General features: G+C 40.2%; 1 protein-coding gene across 2 annotated transcripts in view; it reads left to right on the top strand.

Moving 5' to 3' along the window:
- Nucleotides 1-20,220, top strand: part of PNPLA7 (patatin like phospholipase domain containing 7) — a 125,357-nt gene that overhangs the window by 13,583 nt on the left and 91,554 nt on the right. For both annotated transcript variants that reach the window (XM_037398933.1, XM_037398934.1), the window contains exons 10-17: nt 2,054-2,182; nt 3,527-3,607; nt 4,195-4,339; nt 4,881-4,973; nt 9,446-9,546; nt 10,434-10,580; nt 14,730-14,807; nt 15,661-15,866. In XM_037398933.1, coding sequence (XP_037254830.1) covers nt 2,054-2,182; nt 3,527-3,607; nt 4,195-4,339; nt 4,881-4,973; nt 9,446-9,546; nt 10,434-10,580; nt 14,730-14,807; nt 15,661-15,866 — 980 coding nt within the window. The remainder of the gene's footprint in view (nt 1-2,053; nt 2,183-3,526; nt 3,608-4,194; nt 4,340-4,880; nt 4,974-9,445; nt 9,547-10,433; nt 10,581-14,729; nt 14,808-15,660; nt 15,867-20,220) is intronic.

Raw genomic sequence — 20,220 nt, 5'->3', positions numbered from 1 at the left:
GAACTGACAATTATGGGAACATTTCCTCTTTGAGTTCCCCTGACAGCTTTTACCATGTTTCAAACCAATTAGACATGGTGGTTGGCCCTTTCAAAAGCAGGCTGCTCTTGTGCAGGGATTTTGAAAAGGATAAATTATATGCTGAAAAACTGGAGGGATGGGCTGTTCTTTGGAGAAAAAGGCTGCTGCATCACTATCCGTTATTATCCTAAAATGGGTTTTCTGAGAGACTGTCAGCAGTGGCCTGTCTATCCTCAAACAGGCACTGTTCAGAAAAAAACCCTAACGCTTTACTGGGTATTGAACATATAAATGTGATATACAGTACTTATTTTGCCTTTTTGAGTATCTGCTATGGAACGCTATTAAGCTTATTGCTTATCCTTTGTCCAGTGTCTAAAGATTTAATAATTTCCTTTATTTGTCACTGTGTACTTGGTGTAGAGGTTGGTAGGAAATACAATTGAAAGCAAATATAGCAATGTATGTGCTTAAAAGCAGACTATATGCATCTTCTTTTACATTTGAATCCAAGGAAAATTCCAAATGAATTCTTGTCTGAAGCCAGGCTTTAAACTGGCCTGTAAAGGAGGCATGTTGCATTTATTTGTGGGTACAGCAAAAGCACAGAAGTGGTGTTTGTTAATTACTTAATTAAAAGAAACTCAGGAAAACTGAGGATGCCTGGTAGCTTTGCACTGTAGGTCAAAGAAATGTTTAAAATTTAAAATCCCTCAGGAACTTGAAAATCAAAGCTATTAATATCATCCCTAGATTTTATAAGAAGGTCAGCTGAAGTTGGTGTAATTAAGAAATTGGTTCCAATTAATTTAATTTAATTTTAGAATCTGTTTCATCGTGACTTCCAGACCAGCAGGCAGACAGAGCTGTAGCTTTATTTTCCAGAGCAGTTACAGTTCTACAGAATGTATTGTTTGTTTTTACTGTGTTCTTTAGGCAGAAATTCTTCTGCAGCGATTGTTTAATTGTCTGATGCTCTGGAAGACTTGTGAGTTTTTTGACTTGTAATCAGCATTTAGCATCTGGATGTTTAGTGTTTGGAAAAATTTGCCTTCTGCTGCTCAGGAGGAATGAAAGCTTCAGAAGCTGTGACTGTTAAAAGTAGAAACACCATTTATTCATTAGCTCCTGCTCTGTACCACAAAATGACTCCTTTTATCTTAGAAGTGCTGGACAAATCAATATTTTATCTGTTAGTAAATGAATTAATAACTTACATTCTTTTCAGCATTTATTAACAAGGTAGAAGGGGTTTTTGGAGTTTTTTTAATCCAAGTTTTTAGCAGTAGATTTCTGTTAAAATCTGTTCTGATTCAAGGGGAAAATCCTAAACCAGAAGCTTGCCTTTCAGTGTCAAAAATCTTTGTATTCTACACGCTTACAGTTTTATCTTTCATTGGTTTGTTAATTCCCCATCTCTTCTTTGAGGAACTCAGGACAGTCTATAACCAGTTCATGTCAAGTAAAGAGCAGCTGTTTGGCTTTGTCATTTGGAATATTTAATACGTATATATGAAGATACATATAACACAACATGTCTGCCTGGTTTTTGTGTAATTCCATTAAGTATGTAATTGCTATACAACTTTGTTATTCTTTCGCTGATTGTGTGAGTCTGTGTGTGTTATTGCAGTAAATAGCTTGGACATCAGATAATAAAACCAACAAAACCTCTTTTCTCTGCAGTCTTGAATAGCTGGAATTTGAAATACTTCTGAAGCCTGGCTTCATCTGTAATAAAACTAACAGAGTTGACAGACCGTCCAGTTTGCCTTAACGTGATGCACCTTCTTGTAGCTTTTATTTCTCTACCTGTGTTTCTGTTTAATGGTAGTGAAATTGCTGGTGTGAATTCACCTGACCCTGCTGCCCTTATTCCACTCCCTGTAGGTCATGGAGCATAAGTTCACGGCTTTTGGGTTAGATGATGTCGTGTCAAGCATATACGATATCAAAGTAGAATTGGGAAGTGATTGGGAAGAATTGGTCAGATAATTGGTGGATTAACCTTGTGTCTCTGAAACTTTATTAGGGTCATCCTGCTCCTTATAAAACAGTCTCAGCCCGAGCAGCCGTTCCGTCCTCTATATTGCGACTTCCAGCAAGTGCCTTTCAAGATGTCTTCCAGAAATACCCTGAAACTCTTGTTAGAGTGGTACAGGTAGGCTGCTTTGTTAAGTGGAATTGGGTGGATGGGTGGGGAATCACTCTCATTTCAAAGTTACAGGGAAGATGTTTCGAAGTTCAGCAAGCTAATCATCCTTTTGCAGGTGTGGAACTGTTCAGTATAGCTTCTTTTCAAGATTTGGTCTAGTTCTGCTATTCCTCTTGCTCTTAGAGCCCTAGACTTAATGATCTCAGCCTTAATCACATACAGAAATAAATAATTTGTGTATATAAAAATATATATGCACACTGAATCAGGTTCTGTATGTGACAGGCTCTCGAATCAGCCTGACCTGCACTGTAAGCTTGTTGGCCCCGGTGGAATAGAACGGGCTGGCATGGGCTCTGCATCATGGTTACGTACCAGCAAGGCTTCAGAATGGCTTAGAGTGTGGAAAAGACTCTCATTTTCTGAAAAAGGACTGGTGTACCCTCAGAAGCCATTTGCTAAGGGGTGATGCTTTGTAAAATTCACAAAATTCAGACTGACATGAATTTCCCCTTGAGAAGTGATTGTTGGCATCTGAGGAAAGAGCTGTGTGTGCTTTGCATTAGTTGTAAGTTCACCTTCCCTTGCTTTGCAGGAGCTTAGCTCTCAGGTGAGCACTGGGAGTATGTTGTGCATCCTGTAAGTGGGAGCTAGTGCAGGGACTGCCGTGTTCAGGATTTCAGTTTGGAGAGTTTGCCAGGTGGTGCGTTGTCCCACAGGTATAATAGGCAATTAAGTGCACGTGACCTGATGAGTCATTCTGGTCTGTCCTTCTGTTTTACTATCACTTCGAAATCTTTTTGTCCTTGCAAATTGTTCTGGTATCTGGATGATTTATGTGTGACACATGAACCTTCTAATACTGATGGTTGAGGAGAACAGATAATTATACCAATTTAATTTGCTCTGTGAGAGCTGATACAAAAGAGAGGATGGATTAAGAGTGGGAATAAGCTGCCAGGGCAGAGGAAGGTCAGGTGTCAGTGGTGCCTTAGGCTAGTTTAGAGTGCTTGTAGAGCAGTAGCACAGGCTCTGTATGGGGCATGCTGGAATAAATTTTTTTAATGAAGGAGCGAAAATGGAAGCAAACGCTTTTATTGCAAGGCATGTTTATTATTACTGTATACAGAAACAAACTTGTGCCATGAAACAATTTTGAAGTTTTTGGTAAATCACTTGAATGTATCTTTGCCTCAGTTTATCAACAGCTAAAAAGGAATTTCAGCTTAGGTATTTTATGAAGTGCCTTCAGGTACTCTGGTATGTAACTGTACTAGATTACTAAATGCAAGAACAAGCGTGGGAGAATGCAAAACTCATTCCTACTGCTTCTTGATTTCCCATTTCTAGATCATCATGGTAAGGCTGCAGAGAGTGACGTTCCTTGCTTTGCATAACTACCTGGGTCTGACTACTGAGCTCTTCAACTGTGTAAGTTTGGGGTACATTTTATCGGCTCTTCCTATGCAGCCCCTCCGTGACTTGGCACAGAGAGGTTTTCCTTCTTTCAGAAGATTGTAAAGCAAGTGTTACTTATTGATTTAATAATGACAGTACATGAGAAGTAAGTACTTGTTAGAAAATCTGTAGCCCATAAATCTAGCCTACGCTGATGCCTGGGGAGTTGGGGGCAGGGGAAGCTTAAATTTCAACAGTTTGAAGAAGTGCGTAACTTCAAATGGGTGGCTGTGCGCGTACGTCAGTGTGTTTCAGCAGTCCTGACATTTGTTAATGATACTGAGACACTTCTACCTGTAACGGTTCAAAGCCAGATGTAGCCTTGATGGAGGAGGATCAGGTCAGGGAATACTTAAGCAAACTGGACGTACATAAGTCCATGGGCCATGACTGGATGTACCTAGGAGTGCTGGGGGGGCTGGCAGATATCATTGTGAGGCCACCCTTGATAATCTTCGATAGATCACTGCAACTGGGAGAACTATGCCAGGTTCAATACGTGGTCCAGTCCTGTTTAACGTGTGTGGGTGATGTTTGCCTGTTCACCTTGCCTCTTGCAGCAGAGCCAAGCCATCCCGCTCATCTCTGTGACAAGTGTAACATCTGGAGGAAGTTCGAGCAAAGCAGTAAAAAGACAAGTGTCTAATGTGTCAGAGGAAGATCGTGGAGAGAAGTTTGAAAAAGCTGGGGAAGCAGTGGAAATAGGTAGTATTTCTGGAGATGTGTGGTAACTGTCCCTTGTGATGCTCTTTAATTGTTGTGCTATCGATCGGAGGATTTTTATTTCATTAGAGCAGTTAGGATTGTCTTAAATCAGTTTCAGCTTTGAAGTCTTTGGGTAGTCCTTAGCTGTAATAGGAAATTATTACTGTGTCGTTAATGATGTCAAGGGGTGAGGGAGAGGGCAAAAGAAAGTGGCTCCTAATGTTCTCCATAGGAGAAGCTGTAAAAAATTTTGCACTCTAGATACCAGCAGAAGAATTGCTGGATATGTGTAGGCTTTCAGGTTGAAGTGTCAGTATGAAAGCTAAACCCAGAAAAATAAATTGACTTGCTATTTATCTTTGAACCTAAAAAAAAAAAATAATTAGAAGTAGGAAGTAGGTTTAAAGAGTGTTTAACATTGGTGTTTCAAAGCCTTTTACACAGCCTTCAGTAACTGGATAGTGAGAGGTTCTTGCTGTCAGTGCAATTTTATTAGGGAGTACCTTGTGTTATTCATATAACTTCTGTTTCTAAATTTCAGATGCGTTGAAGATCTCTGGTACAGAAAACTCTGAACATGTTTTCAGAAGAAGTCTCTCTTCACCTCCCTACGCAGGGTCTGCAGAGACTTCTAGTAAGTAGTACTTGGTTAAATTGTGGGTAATACATAATGCATCTAATCATAGGGGGGGAAGACCACGCTCTCTGGAGCACTGGGTTAGATAATCATCTTGCAGTAGTACTGCTTCCTAACTCGTTTGTCAGAAGTTTATTTTCTGAAGTAACAAATGGAGTATTATCTAAGAGAGCATTCACTTACTGTCTTTATTAGCAGCGAGGATCATACAGTAATTTGGCTAACTAGAAACCTGCAGATGAAGAGCTTTATTAATTGATAGAACTGAAACAAAGTGAGTTATGATGATATGCTGTCATCTTTCATGCAAAAGGTGACACACGATTCTTGCTTGGCTGATTGTCCCAGAGAGCACGTTACATGGCTTTGTTGCTTTTAGAAGAATGTTTTTTGAGTGGGTAATAAAGGTGATTTATCACTGAATGCTCTGATGAGGCATTTATGAAGCTGAGCTGTTTTGATGTTCACTGAAATGAATACTGCGACTTCAGTCATCTCCACTGTAGGCATCTTCCTCTGGGCCAGTTGTTTAGGTTGGCTTTATGCTTAAGGTATAGAAAATGAGTGAATCACAGAAGGCTGGCATCTGCCTTTCGTTAACTGTGTACCAAACTAATGAGCTTGAGGTAGTTGTAAGGTCATGCTTAGATGCGGTAGCCATTATGAAGATACTGCTAACAGAGAAGTCATATGGAGTTTAATCAGTGGAATAAAGGTACCCTGGATACGTTAGAAGATACACATATTATTTATTATTGTTGACTTTAAATGGCTTAGGAGGTAAAAACATACTATGAGGGATTAGAGTGTATGGAGGGAGGCAAGGGGGGAGACCTTGGCGTTGAGGTCTTTCCCCAACTTAAGGTTTCTAACACTTGTTGCTATCAAGTTAAGCTGGTGGTATGTAGAAAAGAACAGGTAGTTACTTCATTTTTAACAATGGAGAGCTGATTCGCTTTATTTTCAATTTCCACTGTGCAAATGTACAATGTCTCAGTTACTTTTTTTTTTTTATGACTTCCATGTAACTGTGCAGAGGGGTGGATGTGACGGAGAAGTAGGATTTTGACTAGTTGTACGTAGATCATCTTTCTGAAGCAGGGAAACAAATTAAGGGAAAATATTGAACTGACCCATGCAAGACTTGGCTTATTTTCATACATGTTAGATTCTTTTGCACTACACATTATAAAATGTACCAGCAAATGTGATTCGGTGGTGAAATCTCTGAACATAGCCATTTTTCACCCAGGTAGATAAAGTAGTTCAGGGAGATCTGCCTATGCAGCCCTGTAACATTTTTAAGGTAGAGTCCACGCGTGTTCTTAGAAGCTTTTATGTAGAAGGATCCCTGCATACTTAGCAGTGGATGTGTTGTCCATTTGTCCTTCCTTTCTCCTTTTATGTGTCGTGAGAGTTATGTCAGGGTACACAGAGCTTAGGAGAGAGAGAAAATTAATTTTTACTGACAGAAGGAGTGTATCTAATTGGGTAATTATGATTTACCTCAGTTAACAGAGCTGATTGATGCTCACTGCACTGAGGTTACAGTCACTGTTTAGCTTGCATGGAAAGTATCTTGATGTCTGTAATGAGGAGATGAAGATCTTGCTTCAGATTCTATTCCACTACCTTACTGTGTGTTAAGGCTCCGTGGGAAATATTGATTCAGAGAAAAGAAAACTGTGTTAATAGAGTGATACAGCTGCTATTATCTCAGCATCTCTTTGATTTGCTTGGCTCATTAGAATTAACAAAAACTGCTCAAAGTGACTTTGGGGAAAACATTTTTGCTTCAGTTGCCCCTGGGTTTGGGGTGTAATTTGTTCTTCTGTTTTTTGTATAGCTGTCTAACTTGAAACATTGCAGTTGTGTAGATGAGGAAATACCATCCTGCCAACTTAGGCTAGTCTACTTTTTAAATAAGCTAGCCCTTTATGTGGAGAAGGATGTAATGAAGTCATGTGGACTATCTGGGCTGGTGGACAGAAGAGTTAGATGATTGAAAGAAAACAGTGGGATCTTTTGTCTGTGATAACTTCAGCAGTTTTGTTGTTCCTGGAAGTAAGTGTTCCCAACTTAATGGGTTGAACAGCAGTTATCTTGTATCGGTTGGTTTGCTGGGGTTTTTTAATCAAGAGTTAAGAGAAGGTGCTTTTCCTTCTTCAAAAGTGAAGCCGTGACCCTCCGGCGTACGTGCAGGAGCGCAGAACCAGCCGCACCAGGAAAAGCAGGTCGCGTGGCGAGCGAGCGCTTGGAAGGAGGTAGCTGAACTGCTGCCAGGGACTGTGTCAGTTGCCATTGTTTTTGCAGTGACTTCCATACCAGCAGTGTGTGGGATACCAACGAGCATGTGTTCATCAAACAGGATTGCATTCCACTCTTGAGTTTCCCCACTGTCTTCTGTTCTTTTGACTCAACGGTTCTAGTTAAAGCTTGTTCTGCTGTATCCTTTCTAACTCCCATTTGAGCAACAAGACAGCTTAATTAATCACTGTGTGGGAAGCTTATATCTACGACTGAGATGAAGACTTCTACTTGGAATAGAAGTCTAGTAGACATAAGCTTTCATTCTTAGAATGCCTCCTCTTTTTCCTCTCTCTGATTTTTTTTTTTTTTTTTTTAATATGCAGAGCTATGTAGAGGATGCTTTTCATGCCTACATACCCATTATCAGATTATTTAGGTTTAACCTGAGAAGTGTGTGTTTAGATTTAAAATGCCCTTGGTGTATTGGGGCTTAGTAATTACGCTGACACTATGGTTTGTGGGGCAGTATAATTGACAGCTAGTCAAATCAGCCCATATGGATTTCCATGCTGCTATTTCTACTATCCCAGCTTTTTGTATTTATAACTAATTTAGGGTCTTTAATGTTGCCATGTGTATGAAATTCAGTTAGTAGCATCAACAGCTTTTTGGCTTGGTTTGTGGGGTTTTTGTTTGTTTGGTCTCATGGTTTGCAGGTTTTGCTGATGACAGTCTTTGGGTCAGCTTGTTGGGTTTCTGGTTTGGAGGCTAATCATAAAATGATGTTATGACTCCAGTGGCAGATGGGGATTTACTACACGCCAAGATTTGTTCGTATTTGTAGATAACATGGAAAAGAGTACTCAGAGGTAGATCTGAATCTTTGGGACAGTAGCGTTCTCTCCTTGTCCTAGCTGGGGTGGAGACAGGAGTCGAGCAGCTCCTTCAGAAATAAAACGGTTGTTTTATAAATTTAATCTTAAAAATACAACTTTTTCTGGAAGGATAGTATTTCCACACTATCATATGTCACAAGAGTGTATACAGAGGGCAGCTCCATGTTTTCAAGACCCAACTTTCCAAGATCAGGGCAATCCCGGGCAAACTCAAGGTGAGGTGGGGGGTGGGGGTCAGGGGGAACCAGGGAGGAATTCAGAATTAAAAATTTGAGCCCTTTCGGAGTTTATTAGGTAACAAAATTCAACAGTTAGGAAAGACCATTGCTTTTCTGAAGGGCCCATCCTGTTTTTGAGCATGAATTTGTATTTAAAAATGCAGAAGTATATGAACAATGTAGTAACAGAAGGGAGAAAACAAACTTTTCTGAATATATAGTTGAGATATTAGACATGGAATTATGATGTAAATTATTACAGGTTTATTTGTTAGAGGAAGTTGTAATCTCTACATGATTCTTAAACTCATCTGTAAATCATCAGGCTGGTATGCCATCAGACTCTTATTCAAGGTAATTAAATAGGAAGTGTTTCCTGGTTATGTTGGCGTTATTATCTTGGAGAAGTTCCTGGAAGGTGGATGGGACAGCCAAAGAGCTAATATAATTAAGATGTATTAAAATTGGGAAGTAAGAAATAGAAGTTCTTAGTGACTTCAGATTCATTAATTGAGACCTGTAAGGCAATTCCTTAGGTATCTGTCAGCACGTGAGATGCACTGAAATTTGGACAAGTGTTAGAACAGATCTGAAATTGTTAGGCATTGGAGGGGAATGCTTTCTATGGAGAGACTTTTAGAAGTTGCTTATCATAATGTTCCCCCTATGAAAGTTCTCGCAATATACTGGGTACAAAAAGTTATTTGGTTTGATGGGGAAAAGCTTAATAAGAGTAATTTTCTGAAAAAAATGAGGACAATCTGTTTGCTGGATTTGCCTCTTACTGATGATGGGGAAATCCAAATGACTTTGTCTTGTCTACCCCAAAATAATTACGTTACGAGAGTGGATGTGGGAATTTTGGAATGTAGTGTATACATGAGCTCAGATGAGAAGATTTAAAATTCCCATCAAGTCTTCCAGGTCAAAAGGAACTAGAAAATAAATAAGAATGTGAGGATGCCACTTGCTGTTTTATTCTTAGCTTCAGAAACGGAAAAAACCGCAATCAGACAACAACTTGCTTGACTTTGTGTACTATCTGCTACTTATGAGAAACTGTAATAAAGAAGGTGCTTAAAAAAAATGTTTATATTGCTTGTAGATAATTCCAGCGGTGCCAAGTCAGACATGGACATGGCGTATGAAAGAGCCAGAGTGCACTTTGGCTCGGAGGACATGGCCAGCAGTCCTGTTGTGGGCAAGGTAGGTAGTCTCCTTTGGAGAGTCCCATGTGTTTCTCACGTTGCACTTCCTTACGGCGGTATTCATTTAAATGTTTTCTCCCTTACTTCAAAACGCTGCCCTTGCAACTCTTTACAAGTTGTGATCTTTGGTCTTCTTGTGTTGGTGTGTTCTAACTTGCAGTTGTCTCAGTAGATTTTGATGACTGTTTAGGTTTTCTTTAGTGCAGATTTTGAAACCCTGTGGAGATTCCCACGGCAAGTAATGGGAAGGCACTGCTGCAACTTCCTAATTTTAGGTATCGCCTTCCTTTTGACTCATGAAAAGGATTATTTGAAAAGATGTATTTGTCAGACCATGCTTTATCTGTGAGAACTACTTTGCAGCAAGGAATTAAAAATGTGTATCAGTCTCTGAACATTCTGTAGGTTTTCAGTCAGATTTGTAAACGTGTTTTTCTTTTTGTGGTCTGCCTTTTATGGATACTGGCCTGGAAGTCAAGAACAAAAAAAAATGCTCTTGAATTATAAACCTGCAAACCAAAATCTGAAGAGAAACTGTGACAGAGTGTGACCTTGATGGGCATGTTATCTTTTCCTCCATCTTTGCATACAGTGTTGATAAAGTTTTAGTTCTGTGAAGCTGGCAGCTGCCCAGTTTCTGAAAAGTCTCTTATTCTTCCCTTTCACACGCTGTGATGAGTAACTTTGACTTGAGTGTCGAGCTTTTGCAGAAAAATGCAAGGATAACGATGTTAGTAAGTTGTTGCTTTCTGGGAAACCTAGCTTTTTATTTTGCAGGCCACCAGCTATGGTGGATAGAGAACACAGATGATACAGCGAGTTTTTGCTGGTACGTGCCAACTACAACTTCTAAACTGATACTTGTTGTGTGTCTGTTCTTTGCAGTCGATACTGAAGAAGACTGTGACGGTGACAGAGACTCCTTCAGCGGTTTTCCATTATAGTGCTGCACAAGATTCCTGTAATAGCAAACATAATGATGCAGTTGTCGAAGCAGCAAAGAAGGACCTTTCAACCTTGATGAAACTTGATGTAAGTTGTGGCAGGAAGAAACGAGTTTTCTTTTTGCTTTTCATCTCATTCTGCCAGGCACTAAAAAGTAAACTGTCTCTCTAGTATACTGTAGACTAGCTGAATGTTTTATTCTTAAGTTGTTGAAGTTATTAGCAGGACTGAAATAAATCTGAATTATTCTGCCATTTGAAAAGCCCATACTGAAATGCTCTGCATGAATCTTTTTCTCACTGTGTACAAATTTATCCATGTGAGAAGTAAACGTGCAATTTCTGTCGCCTTGTAATTTCATGCTCTCGCATGCTGTGTGAAGAAGTTATATAAAGGCGTGCAGGTGATTGCTGAATCTATTACTCCTGTCGGCACAGCATGAGAGTGCCTCCTTTGGCTTTGGGAATTGAATCTCTGTATCTGGCCAAGGGCTCCGAGCGCGTTTTGCGGCTGAGCGGCGGTGCCATGCCCATTGCAAGGCAATGCCCGGTGCCCTTGCGGTTGTCATTCTTGAGCTCAGCCCCTGCTTATCACCTTCATGTTGTAAGAAGGAATGGAAATGTTTCTCCTCATCAGACAATTTGGGAAAACTGTACTTCTGTCTAAATCAGTCGCAGATATCCTAGTTTTATTACAGCCTGTATTTCAGTAACTCCCGTCTGTTGGTGCTGCCAGAGACCTGGGTGCAGCTGCTGCAGCCGCCTCTGCCTGAAGAGCTCTCAGCTAAATGACACTTGCTAGAACTTAAAATTTACTTTCAGATTTTAACGCTTCCTGTCGATTTCCAAATTACTCCCCTTGCAACTTCAAAATCTATGTCCTGATCTTTAAGCTAGCTGTAGTGGGGCTTGAGAGACGTGCTCTACGTTGTTGCCAATTTGATGAAGGGGTACAGCACTGTCTGTTAGTTTGCAGGAGATTTAACTCTCTCGTTATGTTAATTTTCAGTTTTTTCAGGCATTTATATCCTCATGGAAGGCTGCAGATGATTTTAGAATGAATTCTTGTTACAGATGGAGTCAAGTAGGACTCAGTGCTTTCATCTGTTCTTGGTAGGACTGGCCTCAGATGCAGTGTGTAACAAAAGTCTGTATCCAATATACAACTGATGTCTTCCTTCTTTTAGACCTATTGAATCACAAACAAGAATTCCATGGTTGCTGAAGCTACTGATTACAGCACTTTTTTTTTTTTTTAATCTAGAATAAATTTCTCAATGATTTAAGAAGTAAACAGATTAGTGTTGAAGTTAATTGGAATAGTGTCCTTTAGATGCAGCATCTAACAGGCAGTGTTTTTAACATGAAGATGTAAATAATAATGAAATAAGGTAGCCTTTTCAAAATTCAGTATTACAGCAACTCGTTTTTTTCACAAGCAAATAAGAATCTGATGGAATGTAGCCAAATTATAGAAATCTCATTTAAAAGCCAATGTTAGTTTTTTCTATACAGGATAGCAAATGTTAATTCTTCTTCAGGCAATGGAAGAAAAATCTTACTGTGTTTAAAAATATGTGTTCACTAGTACTTACATAAGGGAAGAAAATGAATTCTGTAAGCTCTTCTCTTAAAAAATTAGCTCAGATCTTTCATTTCTTAGCTGGCTGAAGGGATTTTAAGTTGTCGTTTTTCAGAGCAGCCAATCAGTGTGAATAAAATTAAGATGTTTTGATGACAGATGGTGGGGTTTTTTGTTTAGTGTTTGGGTTTTTTTCCATGATGCTGTAAGAGAGAGACGGGGGGATAATTTACCATAGGAGAGGGGCAGTATTATTTCAAATGACCTTTAGGTATCTGACTTCAGAGTTAAGATTCTTTTCTTGTTTGTTTTAATTAACTTGCATTCCTTGGATCTCTGTCATGAATGGTTTTCAACCTCATACAACTTTTACGTGTTGTCAGCTTTATGTGCAGTTATATAAGAGTTAAACAGTGTTGCAGGGCTTATCTTTGTGAGTTAAAAGGGAATTTCCTTTGACAAAAAAAATTGTCTGTTCCAGTTAATTACTGCTTTTGTTTATTGTTTATAAGTGGCTTGTGCTTTCACTTCTGCATCATAAACTTCTATTTTTAGATAATTTATTTATCTACTTGTGGTATGTAATATATATAATTTAGATAATAGATTAACTATTATAGTAACACAAAGAAAGAAACTTACGATGAAATAGATTTTGTTGTGCTAGCAACTTCTTTTCCTGGAAGCTGGAGGGGATCAGTGCAGAGTTATTTAGCACAAACCCTGTAACTATGCAATGTTGACTTTGGGTTTGCTTGCCTATTCAAGAGAGAAGATAGTAGGCAGGGTGGATCTTTTCTGTGATCTTGTTTGTCAGCTCCTTTATTGCTTAATCAGGGTAGTAACAGCACAGAAAAGTAGGATTTCAAGGTCTGCTTGGAGGTCATTCAGTCTCTTTTCATGCCCAAGGCAAAATCAAATATTGCCAAGTCATTTCTGGCAGGTTTTTGACTAAGCTGTTCTTAAAGATCTCCAATGATGAGGACTTCACAGCTTTGTGTGCAATCTATTCCAATACTTCAGTAACCTTAGACAGGAATAAAATCTTTGTTAGAGCTAATACAGCCAGAAAAAAGCCGTTGGTAAGTAGAGCTCATTAGGGAGCTTGTATTCCCTTACTGTGAGACACTTTCACAGCTAAAGCTTTGTCTTTAGGAATAGGTAATAATACTATAGAACCATAAACATATAAAGATAGAAGAAACATCTTAGAAATTAGTTAAGTTGATACTGCTGAACTGAAATATTTTGACAGGTGCTTGTCAGGTTCTTTGCATTGGATATGTTCCCGTGGAACAGATTGGTTTCAATAAAGCTATTTTTTGATGAAAATCTGTTCTTTTTATCAACTGTAGGTGTGAAGAATAATTCTGATTATTTCACTTGCTCTATTTTTTTTTTTTCAACCAAAACCGAAAAGATAAAAACCTGGCATAACAATGTCAATGGTAAAATGTTTACATCTCTGCTATATTGTTTTCCTGCTGCCGTAAGGTTGATTACTATGGGCAAATTCTGCTGTGCTGCTTGCGCTGAGTTGTATCTTACTGCGCATGCTTTGCCTCATGCTTTTACTCTTGCTGTTCATGGCTCTACCTCAGTGGCAAAGTACTGGACACAGCAGCATCTGGCTTTGCCTTGCAGAGGTTAAGCTGCAAGACGTGAGGACTGCACTGTCACATACGTCACTGGCATAGCGCGAGAATCGCGTAGTTGAGCCTAGGTTTTTGCCCCTACCCATTCAGGCGATGACGGTAAAATGCTGAGCTTCTGAAGGTTCGCTGGGTTGGGTGAAAGTTTCACCGAAGCAGTGGTGGCCTGAAGCGTTAGGGTTTGTTACTGACTGCACATGGGACACCAAATTGTGTGGGCAGTTCTTTGAGATGGAAAGAAAATTCTCTCCATGCCTGTTGGCTGTCTGTGTTACGTACTCAGGATTATGCTCTGTGACCAGCTTTGGAGCTGGAAAGGAATCTTCTGATCAGCTGGTGCACTTTACCAGATCAGCGCCTCGCCAGTGCGAGGGTTTGGGGCTCAGTCTGAAGCGAGGGCAGGCTGTGGGAAAGACCCCTCCCTCCCACGTCCCCATCAGTCAGGAGGACAATTCCCACTCTCCTGTGTAGTCCACGTGTGATGAACACAAGAATTCATTCCTTTAGGGAAGCTTTTGGTCTACAGTATGTATGAAAATCTGCTATGCATGCGCAGCATAGCTGAGCTGTGTGAACAGGGAAGGGCTGTGATAAAGCAAGTGTTAAATCATCTTGTCTAGTTCCTCCATGATGTAGACAGTCTCCTCTAGTTTCACCTTCCTTTGAAAATAACTTCATATTTCATGATTTTTGTGCCTGCTGATACAGGTCTCTTTGTTATAGACCCTTAAAAGTCAGGGGGGAAAACTGACAAATATAAAATCCTGAAGAATATCCTTTTGATTAATTGAAATGAATTAAACCTTTTTTTTTTCTTCTGGAAGAAATGTCTGTTGGGTAATTATAAAAATCATGCACCATATTTTAAAGAGATTCAAGTACTTAGACCACCATCTTTAGTAAATACCATTCTTACTTGCTTTATTTGGATGTTTCCTCACATCCTTGGATCTTTATGTGTGCACAGACAAGCAAATCATACCCCTTCCCCTTTCTTCTCCAGGATCCTTCGTTGTTGAATGGCAAAGTGACATTGCATCAGGTCACTGCAGGGACTGTGCTGTCGAGGCAAGGAGATCAGGTGAGTGAGCATCATCCGAGAGTACAGAGAATGTAAGTCTGACTCGGACTTTGCCCCCCACCATAAGGTAATTAATCACGTTGATGATAAATAGAAAATCCCCACCTGACCCCCTCCCAAGTCTTCTTGAGATGGAACAATGCCAGCTCTCAGCCTTTCTGCACATGTGGAGCAGCAGTGTAGCCAGAGCCAGAGTGGAAATCCGGTACCCGTCTGTTTTCAGCTCTTATTACTTTCATATGAAAGTACGGAGTATCATACCTCCACCCTCCCTGAGGAGGTATGGAGACCAGGTGGCCTTTTTTCTTGTCCTGCACTGTGGACTTTCGGTGATGTCACTCAGTTGCAGTAAAGCATTTCCCCTCCCTGCCCCCCCAGTACAAATCCAGTGTTATTTGTTTGTAGCAAATTGTATTTAGGATATGACAAGATTAATTTATAATAATACTGTGTAAATAAACAAGTTTCTGCAACACAGATGAGGGGCAGCTCCAATTACAGTGCTGCTGTATTCTGCTCTGCTGAACTGCGATGTCCCTTGTCATGCTGCTGTGATTACCCCATTATCTCCATTCGCAATTCAGTTGTTATTTCTTGAGATCTTACAGATGCAGCCTTCGTTTTTCATAACCACACAAAGAGAAACACGTTTTTCAATATTGTGGCTGCTTAGTTTTAAATATTCATAACCTGCTTTTAATAATTCACTGTTGTGTCTTATTTTATCACCTAATTGTTCAAAAACTATAGGGCGCTTTCTGGAAAACAGATCGGTCATGCTAGTACTGTCACTGTGATAATTGCTTTTAAAATCTTCGGGGATTTTATGGAGCTCTTTTCCCATTTTCTCCAGGATGTTAATGTTTGCTTTGTGGTCTCGGGGATGCTTCATGTGTACCAACGAAAAATAGACTCGGAGGAGGACACCTGCCTGTTCATTACCCATCCAGGAGAACTCGTAGGCCAGCTTGCTGTCCTGACGGGGGAACCGCTGATTTTCACCATCAAGGCCAATCGAGACTGCAGCTTCTTGTCTATTTCCAAGTCCCATTTCTACGAGTGAGTTCTGCCATGAAAACATCTATTCATTATTACTAAAATTTTTTTTTTATGGCCCTTTTGAACAAATGTGAATAGTGGATGTGTGTGTGGTGCAGTACTGCTACAGTACATCCCGCAGGAAATTGTATCGTTTACATGAGGTTTTTAAGCACCCAGATGAACTCTGACCCATCTATCGAATGGCTTTATCTCCAGCAAGTGGTCATGCAGGGAACATGGTAATATTAAATGGTGATACCTCCTTTGTTCCAGGTTTATAGAGCACTTAACCCAATGGGCTGTGATTTACAACCCAAGACTCACATATTTTGTATTCCAAATAAGGCCTGGCCAGAGCCTGTGCTTTGCTAGGTTCAGTGCCTCGTTGCCAGGCCCTTTCTTTTAGTTATTCGTTTTTGCTGGAGAACCACCCCAGTTCTGTTTCCCAACACAGACCAGGCTGTTGGGTGTGTTATGGATGTTTGGTGGTGGTGTGATTGTAGGTTCTCAATGCTCACTAATAGAATAGGTCAAACAGTAATGCCCCTGTGCAAGACAGGTTCCTTTCTGGACCTTGGAAGCAGTATGTGACTTGTGACTTAATGCTTAATTGATCAAAAACCAATTAAAAATTAAGTAACCCCCCAATATGATGACTATGGTTAGCCTCATTGTCCAATATTAATGATTAATGCCCTTGATTTATTCCATGATCCTATTGTTAAGACTTACTGTTAGTTCACACATAATTTGTGTCAAATACCTCTATTTGCTTTTCTAAACTCCTTTTTCAACTTCTGCTTGAACGTGCCATCAGTGCTGTGTTGCGCATAGGGCTTTTTGAGGTTGTGTTTTCTAGGCTTCTATTACATTGGATGTTCCTGTGTACTTCTTACTTTCTAAGTCCTTCTAATTGTTTGTATTCCTAACCAACTCTACCAAAGAATCTTATTCTGTGATTTTTGTTTTTTTCACCTCGGGCAAAAGGCTGTATGCAGTGAAACTGAACACGCTGTTCTCAGCAGTGTGCTAGGTTGATTACCTGTGTTTTTTCAAGTCTGTGCAGTGGATGTCAACTCTTTGACCTAATTTCTGATAGATGCTCCCCACTTGTGCCATTCCATCCCGTATCACATCTATTTCTTCTAAGGTCTTGCTTTTTCCTTCTTTTTTTTCTTCTGCTGTTGTTTTCCTACTAGTTTCTGACTTCAGTTTTCATTATGTCGCCTCAGCCAAGCGGTCAGATATTCCACCTTTTCTTCTCTCTTTTTTTTTTTTTTTTTTTTTATTTGATACTCAGTCCTGGATTAACTCTCTCATTTGCTTGAGCTTATTTTCCTGAGTTTTTTTCTCTCAAGAACTGAGTTGTCTCTTGTTTGTCTATTAACCCCTTAAGAGTTAGTGATATCACCTCTTCATCATTTTGGGGACCTTTCAAATTTTTTTTTGGTCCTTTGAAAAGTCTTTTGCCAGTTCTCTGCATTTTACGAGCTCTGTGATCTTCCAGCATTCTACCTTCACAATTTCTCTTGAAATCCACACTTTAGATCACTTCTAACTCCTGTTCCTGTATTTAAAAGTGTTATGGTAGAAAGTCTTTGAGAAGCATGAGGTTTCTCCAAGTTAGTTCATTTTTGCTTTGAACTGTGTGAGAAAAAAAAACTTATTAATAAAATCAGAAGTAAATTTTATTTTCCACCTTTTGTGCCAAATTCAGTGCTCATAGTCCTGCAATGTTAGGTTTTCTCCTTTGCTCAGAATCTCACAGGAAATGAGTTTGGTTTTTTTTGAGGGGGCTCTTAACTTTCTTACTGACCAGAATAAATTTGACAAGAACCTCCATTATTCTCCAAAATTCCTTTCTTGTCAACTACATTAGTCTTTTTTCTTTGAGCTGCCCTGTAACATTGTATGTGGTTTCTCTCAATAATTAATGAGAGGGCCAAGCAGAAAGACCACGGTCAATAGTTGCCATTAGGCAAAGAGCACGGTAATGGAAGTAGCCCAGGGCTTAGAATTGCATGTTGGGTGTTGGACAACAGATCAAATCCATTTCGCTGAAACTTGAGGGCAGGAGCCATTTACGTGGTCCTAACATGACTAAATAACTATCTGCAAATGTAGAGTTTAAGTATAGGGGTGACACTAGCTAATTATATAGCATATACCTTAAATGCTTTGCTATTTTGCTGCACTGATGTACTAAGTGTGCAGTGCCTACGCTGCAACTGTTGGTGTCTCCTGACGAGCAGTGTAATCAAGTTGTCACCACACTCTCTTGAGGGAATATGTTCAGGTTCTGCGGTACTGGGGACTCTCTCACATTTTCTGCTTCAGTAAATTTCACAGTTTGGAGTCTTAATCATGTGTGCTTGGCAGAGAAGCAGGAATGCTTTGATTTTTATTTGGTATCGCCAGCCAAGCTGAATATCAAATTGCATCCACATCCGCAAGAATATCTGCATAAGTCCCAGGCTTTCACAGATGCTCGTTGAGCCCTTTCCCACTGTATCTGGTGAGCTTTCTAATAAAGAATCCTTAGGATCCCTTCAGAAACAGGTTTCTGTAGTACAGAGCTTTGGGTTTTAATTTCCCCAGTGTCAGGCAGGTGCCAAACAGAAGAGGGAAGATGAAAATGTCCAAGTAAGAGGGAAGAAACCTGGCTGATGATGGGGGGCTGGATTCAGTCTTCCTGTTCTTGTGCATAAGGATGGACTTCTACCCTCTGTGCTGATACTCTTGTAGAAGCTATGTAGCACTGAGTAAAATAACAGAGAGCTCCAGATGGAAATGAAAGCAGCCTCTTAGTAGTTTACATTTTGAATTCATTAAGACACATATCTTGAGGGAGGAGAAGGAGTAAATGGCTTTTACTGATCACAGCAGACAGCCTGTGTGGGACGAGACTTTGAGGGCTAAATAAGCAAGTAGAGTAAAAACAATGAGCTAAACCGTTCAGGAGTTTTCAGGGGGGTTTATTTAACTTTTAGTTCAGCTGAGAAGGGGAATAGGCTTGGGTGTTTTGCATGTGTGGAGGGATAAGCATTGTCTGTTTATTAGTGCTTATCCTGGGGTGCCTTTTCCAGCTCTTTCTCCTTTGCTCCACGTTACGTTAGTGTGGTGAAGTTTCTACAAGATAAAATGTTCTTTTCACGTGCAATAGTAGCTTATAGCAACCAGGGTAGTCTGTAGGTATCTTTGGCAGGGACATGGAAACCTCAGGGCAAGAGAAGAGGGGCAGGAGAAGAAAGCTGTCCTGCTTTTTCATAATCCTGTTTTGATGGCTGGATTTTAAACTGCGCTCCATGTACGAGCTGGTGTTCAGTATAATTTACCTAGTAGCGCACGTGAGCGCAGGGGTGCGAGTGTGATGAGCTCGATATGGAACAGGGATATGTGCCTATGAACCTCTTCCGTTTCAATTTCAGGGATTTTGGCTGAAGAAATTATAAGCTTCGTTATTGCAAAGTGGTAATTGGAGGCATTGGGTAAGGAGAGCAGATAAACACGAAACCTCCCTGCAGTGCCATGTGCTGCACTTGACCCGCTGTCACTGTCAGCACTGGGTCTCTTGCTGCAGCTAGAGGACTAATGAATGAGAGATCTGACGTTTTAGAAACTTGAGTACAGTTTCTGTGGTATGTTCAGGCAGTAAAGAGCTCCTGGTGAGTCTGCTTTTGCTACCACATTGTAGGATTATGGATCTCTAGTCAGGCTTTTTCTGCTTTCTGCCGGGTTGCAGTGGTCTACAAGGAACCGTATTTCAGTTAGAGAACAAAGACTGACAGTGCTCCTCCCATGCCTTTCTCTCCGCCCTGTATTTTGGCTGCAAGGTTAGACACCAAGCTGGCATGATTCGTGCTCGGTGAGAGTTCTCACATACTCAAGGTCTCCTAAGCAGATTTTTTTTAGGGCGGTCTGGTATCTTCATTGTAAAGGGAACATTGATGCAGGAATATCTGCTTTGATACCTACCAAGTATTAATCATTTTCTCTTCTTTGTTCCTGTCTATGTGGGGCTTTAGCCTAGCTCCCTCATCTCTATCTGCCTGCACTTCACATACTGGGTCTGTGTACACTTACCTACTTCTTCATGAATTTTGCTGTCTCTTGTGAAATAAGTGTTTTTTAGTAATCTGCCATCAATTGGTGTGATGCTGTGCAGGAACAGAAAAGATGTCCTAACAGGTACGCTACCTAGAGATGCATGTGATCAGTTCACTCTTCAGGAAGAACTTGAGTGCCTGCTCAAAAAATGACAGGATGCAGTGGTCTTTAGACTAAAAAGAATGAGAAGTAAGACATTCCTGAGCAGTTACCAGGTATCTGTGAGAGTGATTTCCCTTGGGCCTCGCTTCCAGTTATCCCTGGC

Source organism: Falco rusticolus, chromosome 9 (genome assembly GCF_015220075.1).
Source record: "Falco rusticolus isolate bFalRus1 chromosome 9, bFalRus1.pri, whole genome shotgun sequence".
Classification (NCBI taxonomy): domain Eukaryota; kingdom Metazoa; phylum Chordata; class Aves; order Falconiformes; family Falconidae; genus Falco; species Falco rusticolus.
The sequence above is the reverse complement of the archived record's forward strand: the minus strand, read 5'-3'. Positions and strand labels throughout refer to the sequence as shown.